The sequence below is a fragment of the Gorilla gorilla genome, chromosome 16 (genome assembly GCF_029281585.2).
Source record: "Gorilla gorilla gorilla isolate KB3781 chromosome 16, NHGRI_mGorGor1-v2.1_pri, whole genome shotgun sequence".
NCBI lineage: Eukaryota > Metazoa > Chordata > Mammalia > Primates > Hominidae > Gorilla > Gorilla gorilla.
Window position 1 is genome coordinate 76,262,369 of NC_073240.2, and position 18,472 is coordinate 76,280,840.

The 18,472-nt window shown below is 42.4% G+C and overlaps 1 protein-coding gene across 10 annotated transcripts in view; it reads right to left on the reverse strand.

Annotated features, from left to right (window-relative positions):
* The window catches only part of SIN3A (SIN3 transcription regulator family member A), an 84,880-nt gene that overhangs the window by 8,466 nt on the left and 57,942 nt on the right, over positions 1-18,472 (reverse strand). For all 10 annotated transcript variants that reach the window (XM_055363814.2, XM_055363820.2, XM_063699041.1 and 7 more), the window contains 7 exons: positions 16,857-17,095; positions 15,281-15,464; positions 12,843-13,416; positions 10,244-10,413; positions 4,862-5,035; positions 2,229-2,321; positions 1,248-1,342 (listed from right to left, as the gene is read on the reverse strand). In XM_055363814.2, coding sequence (XP_055219789.1) covers positions 1,248-1,342; positions 2,229-2,321; positions 4,862-5,035; positions 10,244-10,413; positions 12,843-13,416; positions 15,281-15,464; positions 16,857-17,095 — 1,529 coding nt within the window. The remainder of the gene's footprint in view (positions 1-1,247; positions 1,343-2,228; positions 2,322-4,861; positions 5,036-10,243; positions 10,414-12,842; positions 13,417-15,280; positions 15,465-16,856; positions 17,096-18,472) is intronic.

An 18,472-nucleotide genomic window follows, 5' to 3' on the forward strand; every position in this document is an offset into this window, starting at 1 on the left:
CTGAAATTCTGGAGGGAAGGTTCCATACACTTCAACTACCCTGCCACCAGAACGATTATATCAATTTCTTTTTCCTCACAGTACATAAATGTGCCTCCTTCCTCATATCCTGGTGAGAGACACATGATGACAGGTTTATTGTAGTATGTTATTAGCATGGAGCCTGTTTTGTTGAGAGGAACCTGACACAGAGCAACTGCTCAAATGTGTTAAATGATTCAATGAATGGAGAACCCGGCAGGGCCCTTTTTGCTGGTACCCCTTTTCCCATGTTCTCATTAGGACTCAATAAGTCTAATAACACTGGGATGATACTTTCTTGGAAACCTAAGACATAAGATTTCAATTCAAAACTTTTAGGAAGGAAGAAAGCCATTCTACCCATTTTATACTTCTTAAACTCTGTTTTCATATACTTGGAGGATCAGTATCACAATCTGCCTATACACAGAGGGAACATTTTTAAAATTCTGTGCAGAAAAGAGTTAATGTAGCAGGCCTAAGATTGCTACTCTTTGAAAAGCCTGCTTATAAAAGTTGGCCCTTGGCTGGGGGCTGGGATCTTGGATTTTGGGCAATGTTCTACCATTCCTTAACTCATATAAGTGTCTCACTGTACCTAAACTATTTGTACAAACTCTATAGCTTATGCTGAAAATGTGCTTTCTTTCTGAGAGTTTGGGATTTTGGTACATGCTAGGCATACAGTGCCTAGATGACTACCTCTCAATAAAAATCCTGGCACAGAGTCTCTAATGAGCTGCCCTGGTAGACAGCATTTTGCATGTGTTGTCACATTCATTGTTGGAAGAATTAAAGAGTGTCCTGTGTGACTCCACTGGGAGAGGATTCTAGGAAGCTTGAGCCTGGCTTCCTCCAGCTTTGCCACAGGCACCTTTTCGCTTTGCTGATTCTGCTTTGCATCTTCTCGCTGTACTAAATCAGTTTAACTATATGCAGAGTCCTGTGAGTCCTCTTCCATCGAACCATGGAGACTCTGACACACATTCCCATCCAAAGTAGGGAGGTTATTGTTGATTCTCTACAACTCTCACCTCCCGGATGCTTTGACACATGCTCCAGGTAAGCTCATGTTGTGACAGCCATATAAAACCTTGAATTAGCATCCCCGGCAGATAGAACAAATGAATAAAATATGTGAAAGCCAAGAACGTGAAAGTCATTTAACTCTCCAATCCTCAATCATGCACAGTATGGACTGCTGACAGATGACATGGCTCACTCACCTGGGGAGAAATACTGGTTTCTGTGCTAGATGTTCACGAAGCTCAGGCGAGGTAGTATCTGAATTCATGTATCGCTCCACGTAGTCTGACCAGCGCTAAGATGGCAAACACAAAATACAGGTGGAAGGAAATCACAAAAACAGCTCCTAATGCATTGGGCACTCTAGTAAATTCTATGATTACAATGCCCCAAATTCATAAATTTCAAGATCAAAAAAGTCCCTTTCTATAAAGACATGATTGTTAGTAGGTATTGGAACACGGATTAAAAATTCTGTTAGCCAGCAATACTGCTAAGTTTCTGAGGTGCTAAGGTTATCAGAAGTCATAAACAGGTAGAAGCTGGCTCACTGACAAGTTTCATTTCCCCACAGAGCATTTTATTAAAGAACAAAATTTATAGTGGCAAATGTGTAAAAGTTTCCTTCACATTACAATCTAGATTTCTGACATCGCTTAAAAAAAAAAAAAAAAAAGATCTGCCAACAAGCCAACATTCCCACCAAACAAGTCATCCCACACGACCCCCCCCAACATCATACATATGGCCTGCATCTCCCGTGTACATTATCTGCCATAACCACACTATGATAATCACACCTGTCTATTCAGGGGTTGAAAACTCTGGACTTTATCAGTCCAATAAAAAGTAAACATGACACAAAGAATCAAGATGACATGAGAAAGACCTCATTTGTTGTTTTTTATACTTTAGGAAAAAACAGGAAAGCTGCCAACCATAAGACTTCCTTAGAGGAGATAGCTTTACTAAGTGCAAGATGAGGTTAACATCTATAACCAGGCAGCCCGTCTCTTCAGCTGAAGACATGGCTGGATTGACTTGTACTTTAAGCACCCAGGTCCTGACCCTTAAACAGGCCTAAGGTGCCTTGGCCTGTTGGCAGACAGGGTCACTGGACAGACTCTCAAGGCACGCCAGCTCTGCTTGGCACCTGGGGTCTGTGATGTACTTGCTCATACCTCTGCTTCCACAGGGTCATCCGAATTCTCCTCTTCTGTGTCCAGAAGCTCAATAGTCAGCTGGACCTGGCCTTGGCTCTGAATAAACATAAGCTGCAAATAAGAAACCTAAGCGTAAACAAAAGACCATCTCTATAGCTGTAATCTATCTTCTCAAGGAATGAGAGGTGCAGAGGCAATAAACTTAGTAAACTTTGCTCCAACTGAAGAGATGAGGAAGATACTAGATCTTGGGTAGCCAGTGATAAAGGCAAAAGTCTACACTTACTACAAGTAAAATGAAATATATTAAAGCAAAAGGTACTATTTCATGTTTCAAACTTCTAGAATTCGCTAAAATAATAATCAATGCCAGTAAGAATGTTTTACAAAACAAATATTTTGTTTGTCAGAAAGAAATATGGCACATGTAGCCAGAACCACAAAATGTCAATGCTCTGTCCATTGGTAATCCCACTTCTAGGACGTAATAGAGGAGGTAACTATCAGAATCACATGGAGAAGATCAGAGCCTGGAAGGAAACCTGAGAATTTTTTATTTCAACCTTCTTCATTTTACACAGAGACAAAACTGAAATTCAGAAGAGTTCTGGTTTCTCAAGGCACACCACTAATCAATATACATGCAGAGCCAGAAGCTAGATCTAGCTCAGTGTTCTTTTAAAGCTTTAAAAATTGCTCTCTGCTAGTAAAGCTTACAACCTGACAATAACATAACATATACCCACACAAATACAGTTATTTCCAAAATAGATTTTGGGGTGGGGGCAGACCCTGCATTTTCACAATTTATAATTTAAGAATTGCAAAATCTGTCTCCAGTATTCCTAACAGGATGTCATTAACCAGTCCCCATAGTGGGTTGGACGTCTAGGATGTTTCCAACTATTTGCTTTTATAATTATCCATTATAATGGTGAAAAATTGGAAACAACCTAAATGTCCAACAATAAAGGCATTAATTCTCTAAAAAGTGAATATCAAATAGCCATAAAAAAGACAATAAAGACCCAGAAGTGTTAATTGAGCAAAAATACATTAAAGACCATTTCCGGTCAGATGCAGTGGCTCACACCTGTAATCCCAGCACTTTGGGAGGCTAAGGCGGGCAGATCACTTGAGGCCAGGAGTTTGAGACAAGCCTGGCCAACATGGTGAAACCACATCTCTACTAAAAATACAAAAATTAGACCGGGTGCAGTGGCTCATGCCTGTAATCCCAGCACTTTGGGAGGCCAAGGAGGGCAGATCACCTGAGCTCAGGAGTTCAAGACCAGCCTGACCGACATGGTGAAACCCTGTCTCTACTAAACACACACACACACACAAGCTGGCCATGGTGGCACGTGTCTGTAATCCCAGCTACTCAGGAGGCCGAGGCAGGAGAACTGCTTGAACCCAGGAGGCGGAGGTTGCAGTGAGCTGACATAGCACCACTGCACTCCAAGCCTGGACAACAAGAGTGAGCCTCCATCTTGGAAAAAAAAAAAAAAAAATTAGCTGGACATAGTGGTACGTGACTGTAATCCCAGCTACTACGGTGGCTGACGTGTGAGAGTCACTTGAACTCAGGAGGCAGAGGTTGCAGTGAACCAAGATTGCGCCACTGCACTCCAGCCTGGGCAACAGTGTGTATCCCTGTCTTAAAAAAAAAAAAAAAAAAAAAAAGTTAAAGACCATTTTGTCCAGTATAAACTCTTTCAAAATATATACTCAAGCATGGAGAAGTTTAGAATCATAGAGATGTCATCAATGATAATTTCAGGAAAGAATTCTAAGGTGACTTTTTTTGGTTATCTGCATTTTATTTTCATTTTTTTGGGACAGAGTCTTGCTCTGTCACCCAGGCTGGGGTGCAGTGACGCGATCAGGGCTCACTGCAGCCTCGACCTCCCAGGCTCAAGCAATCCTTTTTTTTTTTTTTTTTTTTTTTTTGTCTCCCAGGCTGGAGTGCAGTGGCGCGATCTCAGCTTACTGCAAGCTCCGCCTCCCAGGTTCACGCCATTCTCCTGACTCAGCCTCCCGAGTAGCTGGGACTACAGACGCCCGCCACTACGCCCGGCTAATTTTTTGTATTTTTAGTAGAGACAGGGGGAATCCTTCTACCTCATTCTCCTGAGTAGCTGAGACTACAGGTGCACGCTACCATGCCGGGCTGATTTTTGTATTCTTGTATTTCTTGCAGAGATGGGGTTTTGCCATGTTGCCCAAGCTGGTCTCAAGTGATCCGCCCACCTCAGCCTCCCAGTGTGCTGAGATTACAAGTGTGAGCCATGTGTGCTGGGCCTATGTTTTCTTTTCTACAATGATCATGACCATGGATTTCATGTACCAACATTTTTCTAACAATAATATTTACAAAGCATACTATGAAAAATGTTCAGAGAAAAAGAATACAAAATTGTAAAAATCATATATAACTAGGTTTTTTTTTTCTTTAAAGGCAGGAAAGAAACAAAGTAGATTGTCCAGGAAGACAATTACTTCCACTTTGTATTTCTCCGGTGAACTCATTAAAAGGTCCAGGAGTAGAATCACAGGTCAAAGTACCCCGGCTTTAACTTCTGGTTCAGAGAATCCTAACAACTGACATTGTCACCAGCAAGGTCTTCGACTACCTGAGCAACTCTCACCTTAAAGCAATTCTCATCTGACATTAGCTGCTCAGCTTTCCGCTGATACGTTGACTCCAGGAGGCTCCTCGAGTTCTGTGTGTTCAGCTGGCCTCCGGTGGCCCCATTATTATTTTCTGCCAGGTAAAGGTCAGTCACCTGCACACAGATCTCATCACTCACGATATGCTGCAGCTGGAATCAAACAAAGGCAAGCTTTTAGTGAACACAGAAAACATTTCTCCATTATACAGTCAACGTTCCTTTGATGTAGTCATTCAACTCCAAAAAGGTTTTTCTTTTTTTGGGGGGGTGGGGGGGTGCTGGCAATTTTAGAAAATTAATCACACAAACCACTGTATCATTTTCTTGGAGAATAATCAAGCCAGGATTTTCAACCATATCAGTGGTCCATGGTAAAACTTTCCTATCTATTTAAAATAAGAACCATAGAGAACTCAGGATAATCGTACTATTTAAAATTCTAAGGATCTTTAAATAATTTTCTATAGGTCATATCTTTATTGCATTTTAAAATCATTTACAATTGGCTCTCATACATATTCTTTCTCATTTGATCTTCACAACTGCCCTGGGAAGGCAGGCTGGACAGAGAGCTGGGGCCAGTTAGGAGACAAATTTACACAATGCATCAGAAAGGTGGCTCACGCCTGTAATCCCAGCACTTTGGGAGGCCGAGGTGGGCCAATCACCTGAGGTCTGGTGTTCAAAACCAGCCTGGCTAACATGGCGAAACCCCATCTCTACTAAAAAAACATAAATAGCCCGGCGTGGTGGCAGGAGCCTGTAATCCCAGCTACTTGGGAGGCTGGGGCAGGAGAATCGCTTGAACCTGGGAGATGGAGGTTGCAGTGAGCCGAGACTGCACCACTGCAAAGCTCACTGTGAGCTGGGGTGAGGAAGGGAGCCTTGGAGAATCATGAATGCAGTATCTGTGTCTATATTCCCAGCCCAACTACAAAGCCTGAAACTCATTAAGTATTTAAGAAATAGCTGCTGAATTATTGCCCAGGGGTGCTCAGCTGAAGAAGGAGGGTTGGGACTAAAAGTGAAGGTTCCTGACTCCTAGCCCAATACTTTTCCAAACACATCACCTATTTTTCTGTATCTGAGAGAAAGTATAGGGCTTAAGTTGTACATAATGTTAACTCACTTTCCATACAGGCCAGTCATGATTGACTATCAGTAGCTTTTGTGACAATCTTAGGAAACTAATGACTAGAAAGTTGAACGTTTCAGAGTTCCCATTCTCATGTCATGCTATTTCTATTTTGAAATAAAAATCCTTCCAAATGAAACTTTATCATCAAAATGACAGAAGTGAAAAATAGATACAAGAAGAAAGCAAAACGTTAATTTCAATATCGATTTGTCGGTTTAAAAAACTTTAAGATGATCATAACCACCAAGCCATTCTATTTTTAGGAAGACACATTCTTTTTAAGTGTTAGGAACCATGATAACTATTTATTCTTAAGTCCTAAATGACCAGTATGTGTCTTAGTAGATAACTGGACACAGTGAAAGGTCAGAACGGTGACTGAGTGTGGCAGAAAGGGCAGTATCTCCAGCAACTACAGATGGATAAATAAATCACAATGAGTCCAGATAAAGGATTCTGATACAACCATTAAAATAATGCTTATGAGTACTTGATATCATGAGGAAGATTAAGATACAGTGTTTTAGAGAGAAAAAAGAAAAGGTGGAAAAAAACAGATGGAAAGCATGACTTCAATCATACATACAGATGCTTCCACTTTCTACTTTCTTTTTGAGACAGAGTCTCGCTCTGTCGCCCAGGCTGGAGTGCAGTGGCATCGTGATCTTGGCTCAGTGCAGCCTCAACTTCCTGGGCTCAAGCAACCCTCCCACACCTCAGCCTCTTAAGTAGCTGGGTCTACAGGCATGTGCCACCACGCCCAGCTAACTTTTTTGTATTTTCAGAAGAGACGGGGTTTTGCCATGTTGCCCAGTCTGATCTCAAACTTCTGAGCTCAAGTGATCCACCCATCTTGGCCTCCCAAACTGCTGGGATTACAGGCGTGAGCCACCGCCTCAACTTTATACTTTCTTGTTGAAGTAGACTGTATTACTGATTCCCCACCCATACCCTCTTTTTGGATATCTGGCCCCTCCTCGAGTCTTCGGAAAAGACAGCACTACAAATCCAGAGACAGCTACAGAACTCCCACCCCCACTGCTAAGCAGATCAGATTCTCTGTCTTGCTAATTGGAAATGACAGAGAGAGTGTTCAATAGATTTTTTGAGGAGGAGCATCTGTATGGAAAGGTCTAGTAACACTGGGACCAGGGGTACTGGGAGGGCAAGCCAAAGCCTCAGAGGCTGGAGGAGCCTGGAGCACATGCCGAATGTTCATCTGCAGAGCAAAGCACAAGCATGGAGCAGAAGTCCAGAGTGAAGGCATGCAGGAGAGAAAAATCACCTCCCAGCCCAATCCTTCCATGGTGTGGTCCTATTTTGAGTTGTGTACTTGGATGTCTGTGAGGTTGCCTATTGTATTATTAATACAAATCCCTCTTAAGCCAGCCTACAATAGGTAAGATAAATGTAATGGCCTCACTTGGCTGGAATGCAGTGGTGCAATCACGGCTCACTGCAGCCTCAACTTCCTGGGTTCAGATGATCCTCCCACCTTAGCCTCCTGAGTAGCTGGGACTACAGGCATGTGCCACCATGCCCAGCTAATTTTTTGTATTTTTAATACAAACAGTGTTTCCCCATGTTGCCCAGGCTGGTCTCCAACTCCTGGACTCAATATATCTGCCTGCCTTGGACTCCCAAAGTGCTGGTATTAGAGGCGTGAGCCACCATGACCAGCCTTGACTTTGAAATATATGTTGTACATCCAGTCAGCAGTGGAATCTGAGGGAACACCAAATATGAGGAGAATGAGAGAAGAGATACCTCCAGTTAAAGGAGTTGAGAAGCTTGAAAATGTTTTAAAAAGTCACTGTAGGCTGGGCACAGTGGCTCATGCCCGTAATCGCAGCGCTTTGGGAGGCTGAAGTAGGTGAACTGCTTGAGCCCGTAAGTTTGAGGCCAGCCTAGACAACATGGCAAAACTCCATCTCTACAAAAAATACAATAAATTAGCCGGTGTGGTGGCCCCTTTGGTCCCAGCTACTTGGGAGGCTGAGGTAGGAGGTCAAGGCTACAGTGAGCTGATCACACCACTGCACTCCAGCCTGGGCAATAGAGTGAGACCCTGGGTTGGAAAAAAAAAAAAAAAAAAAAAAAAGTCACTGTTTTGGGGTTTTCTGGATGAAACCTGTTTCCATTAAAAAAAAAAAAAGTGGGGGTGGGTGGAGATAGTATTTATTACTGATTCAAAATCATAACCAGATACAGTAAATAATTGTAACTATTGTTTCGAAAACCAACCTCAGAATTATTAAAAGTTAGTTTTATTGGATTTCTTTTTAAGCTGTGCTGGTGGTATGAAAGACTTCGTTCCTAGCTGAAGCAGCAGCAAGCCTGTAATCAGCAACATAAGCACAGGGTAACTGGAGTCTATATTTTATATAAATTTCAGGGAAGTTAAGGAAGATTAGTCTGAAAAAGTATGACTACAGGTGACTATGTATCCATCTAATGATTTCTGCCAGTTACCATCCAGACCTCTTATGGGAAGGCCTAACAACTTCTTCAACTTATTGGAAACAACTATCTGACAACTTTCCCCCAGATGTTAAGGTTCATTTATGTGAAGGGCTCTTCCTCAATCCTGTGTAGATACTGTGGGAGGAGTACAGAGGCATGCACCCTTCCAAAACCAAGGCAAAAGCATGGGTACTTTGCAAAGAATTCAATATTTTAGCCCAAGAGAACATTAAGCAACAAGCTCTTTCCTTCTACAGTGGCAGTGTGGATTCTAGAATTAGAAATTGCTTTTTACAAGTTTTCACTTAAGTACTTCACCGCCTTTCTGCTGAGCTATTCTATGGAAGAGGGCTGTAGGTAGCCACGGTACCCAGGTGGAACAGCATGATCCTAAAGCCCTACTTCCACGAGGAATCGCAGTGGCCCATGGCCAGTGGTTCAACCAGACAGCCCAGAAGATCTGCAGATGCAAGCAAAAGCATACCACATTGACCTGCACCCTGCATCTGGACCCATCTGGCCCATGGTAAGCTGCCCCACAGTGAGGTATCACACCAAAGTACAAGCTGGCAGGGGCTTCAGCTTAGAAGAGTTAAGGGTGACCAGCATCCACAAGAGGGTGGAATTAGTACACCAGTGGGCCAATGTTCAGCACCTGAAGGAGTAAGACTCCAAGCTCAACCTCTTCTCTAGGAAGCTCTTAGCCCCCAAGAAGGGAGACAGTTCTGAAAAACTCAAATCAGCCACCCAGATGACAGGACCAATAATGCCCATATAGTACGTCTATAAGAAGGAGAAAGCCGGAATCATCACTAAGAACTTTAAGGTATTTGCCAGTCTTCACACAGCCCACATCAATTTTCAGCTCTTCGGCATATGGGCAAAAAGGGCCAAGGGAGCCACAGAACAGGATGCTGAAAAGGAAAAATGAAGCCCTGCTGGGGACTTGCAGTCAATCAGCAGTAAAGCTGGGTCTCCAGAAAAAGAAAAAAGCAGTTAACCAACAATCTCTCTGGCAGTTCAGAACTCAAGTCCAAGAAGTAGAAATGTGACTATCTGTTACAAGCTATTTTTTATATCATTGTTGTAAAGAACAACATGTTTACAAGTTCCCAGGGTGCCATAGGAAGAACACACAAAACCAACCAGAAACCTAACTTAGAGGGAACCGCAGATGAGTGAGGTGGGCAGAGTACTATAAAAGATGTTATGCAAACCCTTTCTTATAAAAAGAATTTCAAATATTAAACAATACAAGTACATAAGAGTTACCAACACCTTGACCAGGCACAGTGGCTCGTGTCTATAATCCCAGCGCTTTAAGAGGCCAAGACAGGAGGATCACTTGAGACCAGAAGTTCAAGACCAGCCTGGGCAAAACAGTGACACCCTGTCTCTATTTAAGGAAAAAAAAAAAAAAAAACTTACCAACACCTATGGAAGACGCAATATTCCACACTGTGTGCTTACCCATGGCAGACAAGGTAAGAGATAGACAAGTTGGGCAGGAAGCTGGGGTCAGGACCACTGCACTCTACAGGTGGCCAGCAAGAAAGGATATGGGGTAGGCAGGCTCATACACTGCAACTTTGTTAACATGAGAAATCAGGCATCACATTAACCTCCCCTCCTCTCTTCAGAACCCTACGTTCATAAACACTGTTACATGAAAAAGTTGCCTTTCCTTTTCCTTGCCTGGCCCATCTCTAGGTAAGGATTTCTTCTCTTACTCACCCTAGCCTCCTCCATGCCCTCACCTGTCTGACAATGCTCTGGATCAGTTTGTCCATGGTAAAGGCAATGTAGGCATGAATGGTGAACATCTCTCTCAGTGAATCTTCATACTGTGATGAGTCTATGTTGCCATCCAGCAGGCTCCGCACCATGTCCAGGAAAGCTGGGTAATAATCTTCTACATCAACATCCACTGTGGGAGAGATGGGATTGGTGAGGCCTTACCTTGCTAAGAAAAGACTAGGGATAGAGTACAGGGCAAATCCCACAGCTGGCCTAAATGGCATTTGAAAGTATGAACGCTAGGTATTCAAAATATACTCACTCATTCCAATGTAAACAGAGATGAATTCCGACAGGTGACTACAATCACCAGCACTATCAGAGTGACTCTGCAACTTTAACAGCGGCTTCTAATATTCTGACTACCATGCTAGAAAGATACTTCTTTATGGTACTGCTGGGCCACTTTCAGAGAGGAAAATATCCTAGGGAAGCCAGTCCTTCAAAGAGCTGTTGGCTCCCCTGCTGAGAGAGGAACCTGCTCTCCCAGCCTGCACAAGAGCATTCCTCACATGGGTCACTTGCTCATAAAGCTATTTCAATAAAGCATAAAGTACAGATGAGGAAAGGCAGACACAGCCATACTCCAGCACTGGGAAACCTCTTGGGAACACAAAAATAGGAGTGCAAATTAAATCCTTTATGAATAATGAAGTAATCTGCATTTGTCAAAGTCCTTTTGTTTAAAAATGGATTCGCTACGTTGTATTTCACAAATTGCATTAAATCATCTGTAGTTGCTGCACATGAATCATTTCAATCACTAGCTAGAATAAATCTCATCAGTTGTTAAAGACATTTGGCAACTAGCAGAGGGCACAAGGAATATTAAAGAGTGCTGCCTTTAGCTTACTAAAGACCCATTTATATAAAGTTCAAAAACAGACAAATCTAATCTCTAGTGTTAGAAATCAACAAAGTGGAAAAAGGACTGGTTATCAGAGTACTGGTTATGTTTCGTTTCTTGAACATAGGTACGTCTAGTCTGTAAAAATTCACTGAGCTGCACAATTCTGATTTGTATACTTTTCTATATATACATGCCGTACCTTATATGTATTTTTTTGTAGAGATTGGGTCTCACTTATTAACCAGGCTGGTCTCAAACTCCTGGCCTCAAGTGATCCTCCCACATTGGCCTCCCAAAGTGCTGGGATTACAGGTGTAAGCCACTGCACCCGGCCTATATACATTGCACTTCAACAAAAAGTTGACTAAAATGAAAAAAGTTACAAAACGAACTATTTGTCACTGACTAATTGGTTACTTGCTAGTTGTGTTTGTGCTGGAGAAAAAAGGCTAGGAGCAAAACCAAGTTGTCTCCATTTATCTGAAGTCTGACGAATTCATTAAAAAACAGGCAAAACAGGACAAATACTGTTTAAAAGAGGCAACTGGCTTGAGTTTCATCACAGACTATCACGTTGTTTAGCTCCATAGAATAGGTATAGGCTATAGACTCCAAAATATACCACTGCTATGAAAACTGCTTTTATGCCAGAATAAAGTTTTGAGTCCAAACCACAGATTTGTCCAAACAAGCTGTGGTAAGTGTGAGGGTTGGCATTATCAGACAAGACAACATTATCTAAGCCTCAAACCAGGTTAAGTCAGTGGCCAAGCCAGGAATAGGCCATTTAATTTCTAATTTCTACCCAAGTAGATGGAATCACCACAATGAGATCTAAAATGTATCTCTTTCGAGCTAGGACTAGTCTAGATAAAAGCTTTCAGAATTATTTTTCAGTGTCATTAGCTCCTCAACAGATAGAAAGCTAGGGCCATATCTGGGCTTCCTACATCAGCAACACATAAAAAAAAAAAAAAAAAAAAAAAAGAAGAAGATACACTCCTCAGGTTGGCTATTTCCTTAAGAGCCCAGAAGAAATGCTTCATGAAAAAGCTTTTGGCTCACAGATCAAGTACCTAATTTATGAAGTGAACTGGAAGCAGGCAGCACAAAATTACATAAAGCACGTGACAGCGTCCTGAACCCTCACTTACTTTCCTTTTCTTGAGTTCTACATCTTTATCCCTGTCCTGCCTGTTCTCCATGTCTCATATCACCTCTTGAGTTCCAGTCTCCTTTCCATAAACTATTTCTACATATTAAGAATGAGCCATAAACCCCACTGGTTAAACAGAAGTCCTGCTCAAAAATATGAGAAAATTCTGTTTTAAGCACTAGGAATTTATGTTCTGTCATGGATTGAAATTGACTGTGACAGTTTAGTCTCTATCTGTACTTTGAAACAGATGGCAGTAACCCAGAAATCTGCCATTTGAGAAATTAACTGTGATACCCCCTTCCCAGGTGCGTCCACAGTACCAACCACTGACCAAGTGTCCATGATCTAAGCCCTGCATAGGATACTTTGCACAAAGCAACACCACAAGGCAACTAGCGCCTCCATTTTTCAGATAAACAGGTTCAGAGAGTTTAACTACACAGACTCTAATGCCTGTGCTCTATTAATAAAAGAAGCAGTCCCAAGTCTAGGTGGCTCTAAGGTCCTCAACCTCACACATCCTCTGTAAATCAGAGGTGTCGGCACTCACTAGGTTCTTTGAGACGTAGCTGAATGGCAGGGCTGTCACTCTTGTCTCGCTTTATGCCCAGCACTTCCCGTTCCCATTCTCTCTCTCGGTTTTCTTCTTCAATTTGCCGTTCGGCTTGGGAACAAATCCGTAGCAGCCTCAGGCAGAGAATCTGGTGCAGTCGCATAAAAATATACCAGTTGTTGTTGACATAGAAGAGGTTGTATACTTCATCCATTCCTCTTAATTTTTGAGCTGCTGTGTTACTAAACAGTAACTTGGACTTAGGGGGACTGCCCCCAACACCATTGTGCTTCTTAACTGCCCCTGTGGCTTCATCTACATCCATCTCTTCTTCCTCCTCCTCCTCCACATCTGAGAGATCACCTCTTTGGGCAAAGAGCAAATCTGGAATAAAATGATGCATGATTTGTTTTATCTTATATTTGTCCTCCTTCTGAATGCCTGTCTGCCTCTTCACATGGTGGATAATCAGAGCAGCAGCATCTTCCAGTATTTGTTTGTCTTCATACGCAAGTGAGAGGTGTGGGCCAACAGGTACACCAGCATTCTCTTCCGTAGCCTGCTCTTGCCTCTGATGGGACAGAGACACAAAAGTATTCTGTGAGATGTCTACAGTGACAACATGTCTACAAGACCACATCAGCCATACATCCCATTATCAACCACAGTGTCTATATTTTTCTAATCAAAAACTTAGGACCTGGGACTGGGAGCGGTGGCTCACGTCTATAATCCCAGCACTTTGGTAGGCCGAGGAGGGTGATCACTTGAGGTCAGGAGTTTGAGATCAGCCTGGCCAATATGGTGAAACCCCGCCTCTACTAAAAATAACAAAATTAGCTGAACATGGTGGTAGGTGCCTGTAATCCCAGCCCTTGGGATGCTAAGGCAAGAGAATCACTTGAACCCGTGAGGCAAAGGTTGCAGTGAGCCGAGATCGTACTACTGCACTCCAGCCTGGGCAACAGAGTGAGACTCTGTCTCAAAACAAAACTTAGGACCTGATTATAACAATAATTTTTGTCCCTCTTCCAGAAACAAATAGGTAATGACAGAGACGTGGTTTGATGTCAAAATACAGGTACCTTCTACACACCGATGACTTACAGGGAGAGTAGGACAGAATTGGAACCATCTTTGTTTCTTTTTTTTTGGCAGGGTCTTGCTCTGTCACCCAGGCTGGAGTGCAGTGGAGCAATCTTGGCTCATTGTAACCTCCGTCACCCGGGTTCAAGCCATTCTTATGCTTCAGCCTCCTGAGTAGCTGGGATTAAGAAGTGCGCCACCATGCCAGGCTAATTTTGTATTTTTAGTAGAGATGAGGTTTCACCATGTCGGCCAGGCTGGTTTCGAACTTCTGGCCTCAAGTGATCTGCCCACCTCAGCCTCCCAAAGTGATGGGATTACAGGCGTGAGCCACTGTGCCCAGTGGGACTATCTTTCAAAATTCTGGATTAGTATCTATATAGAGGATATGATATGAGGTCTGGGATTTACTTTACTTCTGGGGTGGGAGTATGGAGGGTGACAAAGTAGCATCAGCAAAATATGGAGGATTAAGTTTATTTATTTTATTGATTTTGAGACGGAGTCTTGCTCTGTCACCCAGACTGGAGTGCAGTGGCATGTTCTCAGCTCACTGCATCCTCCACCTCCCAGGTTCAAGCCATTCTCCCACCTCATTCTGCCGAGTAGCTGGGACTACAGGTGCACACCACCACGCCCGGCTAATTTTTGTATTTTTAGTAAAGACGGGGTTTCGTCATGTTGGCTGGGCTGGTCTCTAACTCCTGACCTCAGGTGATCTGCCCGCCTCAGCCTCCCAAAGTGCTGGGATTACAGGCGTGAGCCACTGTGCCCGGCCTGATTAAGTTCACATAAGAGCTCGTTTTACTATTTTTAAAGTTCAGGATCACCCCACTCCAGGAATTCCCAATTGCACTACATTTATGTTTCTATCCATCTCCTAAAACTGAGCCCACGGAAACCAGGATTTATTGCTTATTCATCTCTGATCCTAGCTCCTAGTACTATTTATAGTCCTGGTAGGCATGCTGAATAAGCAAGGATTACAAAGAGTTTGGTGGTCAATGACAAATTTTGAAGCTGTAGTAAGGAGAGATGGGACTATATGGATACAAGGTATTATTGTTTGAAGGAAACAGGTAGTCGGAGAAGTGGAAAATGGAGGCAGGAGGTATAAGTTGAAACCAGGACAGTAAACTAGGAAACTAGTCAAACAGCTTAGGTATAAAGGTATAGTTTAGATTTAAAATGGTAGAATGAGGAATAGAAAAGGCTATGACAGCTATAAAGCAAGAATCAACAGGTCTTAGAGAGTCTCACCTGCATTTAACAAAGGTAATTTCCAGAAATCAAAGCTATGCTAAATATAGACTAGAGTCCTCTCACAGATGCAGAAAACCCCAGCTCACCTCATCATAGATACTCTCAATCTCATTGAGTAAGCTCTTAGACCTCAGGACCTTGGTGTCATTCTGTTTAAAGTTGATCCCCTGGTGGTCCAGAGACTTCAAGTAGTATTTCTCATTTTGTTCTCGCCATACTTTGTTAAAGCCTCTCTGAGCTTCTCGCCATTCTTCCTCTTTCATCTTCAACCTAGTGAAGCGGGAAGGGATGGAAACAACACATGGGAATTCAGAGGGTTTAGAAGAAAGAAATTTGCCAGGCTTACTTTATTTCAAGAAAAGTGCAAAGCTATATTAGGTCTCTCAAAATTACTGGCAACTTGGGATGCTATCAAACCAGTCTTGAACTCTGTTTCATGAGGGAATTACTCATCCAAGACTTACTTTGGGGAAATGATTTATCCCAAAGTCAAATAATTTACCTAGAATGGTTACTTAAAAACAGCATTCCAGGGAATATCTTTCAGGTACAAGTATTCCTTGAAAAAAAGAGTTGTTTCTTTGCTATAGGACTTTGCAAAACGTTCACAATGCTAATAGAAACACAGAAGTCCAAGACAAGAGAACTTGCACAGTTATGTTCCTCTGGATACAGTCAGGAAAGTTCTGATCAGAACTGATTCTAATAACCCAGAAGAGAACAGACTAAGACAAAAAAAAAGCACTAAAACTGAAGAATAACCTGTATCTCAAAAGCCAGAAGTTAAATGCTACAGGCAAGAAGAAGAAACCATCAATCTGTGCCAGCTCTTGAGGGGAAGATGAGGGAGAAGAAACCATCAATCTGTGCCAGCTCTTGAGGGGAAGATGAGGGAGGACAAATCAAATCTGGGTATTTGTGAACTGTGCAGCAAATAAGAATTAATTTTTACCAGATGATACTGAGAGAGAACCAAGCTCCTAACAAAGGATTCACAGTGTGGTCAATAATGACATGGGGCTGGGTGTGGTGTGGCTTGTGCCTGTAATGCCAGCACTTTGGGGAGGCCAAGGCAGGAGGACTGCTTGAGCCCAGGAGTTAGAGGCCAGCCTGGGAAATATAGCAAGTCCTCATCTCTATTAAAAAAAATAAAATAAAAATTAGCTGGGTGTGGTGGCACATTCCTGTAGTCCCAGCTATTCGGGAGGCTGAGGTGGGAGGATCACCTGAGCCTGGGAAGTTGAGGCTGCAGTGAGCTGTGTTCACACTACTGCACTCCAGCCTGGGTGAAAGAGTGAGATCTTGTCTCAAAACAAAACAAAACAAAAACAAACAAACCACAAAGATGTTAACAACAGTTAGTCCTGAGTGTGGCAGGAACATGGGTGGTAATTATCTTCTTTTCTTTTCTGTATTTTAAAATACTTCCCCAAACATACACACAGAGCCTTCCACCATGAACTTACAAGATTTGTTCTCTAATGTTGGTTACACAGGACCCCCAAAAGAAGTTCCATTCTGCACCTGAATTCCAACAACCAGGGTTGGGGAGAAAGAGAGGTCTCATGGGACAACCAGGTTGAAAATGAGAGCCTTATTTAATGAGACACTGAACCAGTAGTGAAGTACACTAAAGCACTAAGGGCACATTTGCTCAGGTACCTTTTAAGGACAATTGGAACAGCAATGGAGGGATTCTTTCTCAGACCATCAATGATGTCAGCTGCTTTATCAGCATATATCCTCTGGAGTGCTTTTCTATGGATGACTTCTGATGTGCCCCCAAGGGTGTTGTCCAAGCGAAATTTGGCTTGTTCTTCAGCAGACAAGCGCGAAAGCTTCTTCTGTATTGCTTCCAGAACCCGGATTGTTGCCAGATTGGTCTCTAAAACTACATCAAGCTGAAGAGGAAGACAAAGAAGGGTATGCTCAGGACCCAAATCAAAATAGAATAGAGTAGTGGTTAGAAGAATAAGGTAGGGAGTCAAACTCCTTGGATTTGAATCCTGGTTCTGCCCTACTAGCTACATAAGACTGTTTCTTTATCAGCAAAATAGGGATAACAGCACCTATTACTCTCACAAGCCTGTGTCTGGATTAAATGATACAATCCACATAAAGTATTTAGCACAATACCTGGCACATAAGAACCACAGGATGAAGTTGGATAAATGGTAGTTATTACCACCACCGTCGCCGCTGCCGCCACCACCACCGTGTGCTTTGCTTAGGACTACTGATTTTAGACCAGAGGAACCAAACAGGAGATGACTTTACTGAAATGTTTCCCTGAACTTTCCTGAATTGCTAAGATCCATTATGAACAAACAATAACAATCAAAACAATCCCAAAAGACCGCTTTGTCTTGAGAGTTTTTTGGTTTAACTTGAAATATTTAAATATATTCAAATACTTAAATATTCAATAGCCTTGTTCCACATCCAGTAATAATAAGAGCAGTGACTATCATAACTTAAGGAGTTCACTGTTGTAGCTGTGGGTAACCATTTAAATTCTTATTGGACTCCTGGCAACCTCTGAGTCTACTTTTTCCCTAGCTTAAAATAAGGTTCTCTAAATGAGAAACAGAAAATGAAGTAAATGAGCAGTCTCAACAGTCTACAACCAACTGTTTGCAGAAGTGTTCCCTAAGTTTTCTTGTTTTGGGAATGTGGTAGTCATTTGGTCAATATTTCTGGCCCCTCTTGCTCTCCAATTATGAACAAAAAATGGACTAAACTTCCTGGCTCCCTTATGATTGGACAGGGCCATGTAACTAGTTTTTACCAATGAATTGTTATGAGATGAGTAGAAGTAATGTTTATTACTTCTAGGCTGCAGCATTTAAAGGTGTGAGACCATTCCAAGCTCTCTTTTCCTCCTAGTGACTAGCAACATTCATAATGGCAGCAATCCCTTGGCCTGAATCCCCAAGTAATTCTGATACACCAAATCCCCTGCTAAACATCAATGTACATGTAGAATGATTAGAAATTAAACCCACTGGTTTTACAAGTCACTCAGATGTGGGAGTTGTCTGTACTGAGGCATTACTAACCTATCTTGATTGGTAACACACATTCCTTCAAACTAGCTCATCCCACCAAATCTTAAACACATGCACACCCCACTTCTTTCATGTTTGCGCTTGTAGTCACAAATGGGAAATGAAGTTGCCTCTCATTTGGAGGCATACCAGCTGAGAGAGGATAGGAACACTCTGTCAAAAACAAATGCCAAGCTCTGCTAACTCATCAATCAGCTAACCTTACTAAAC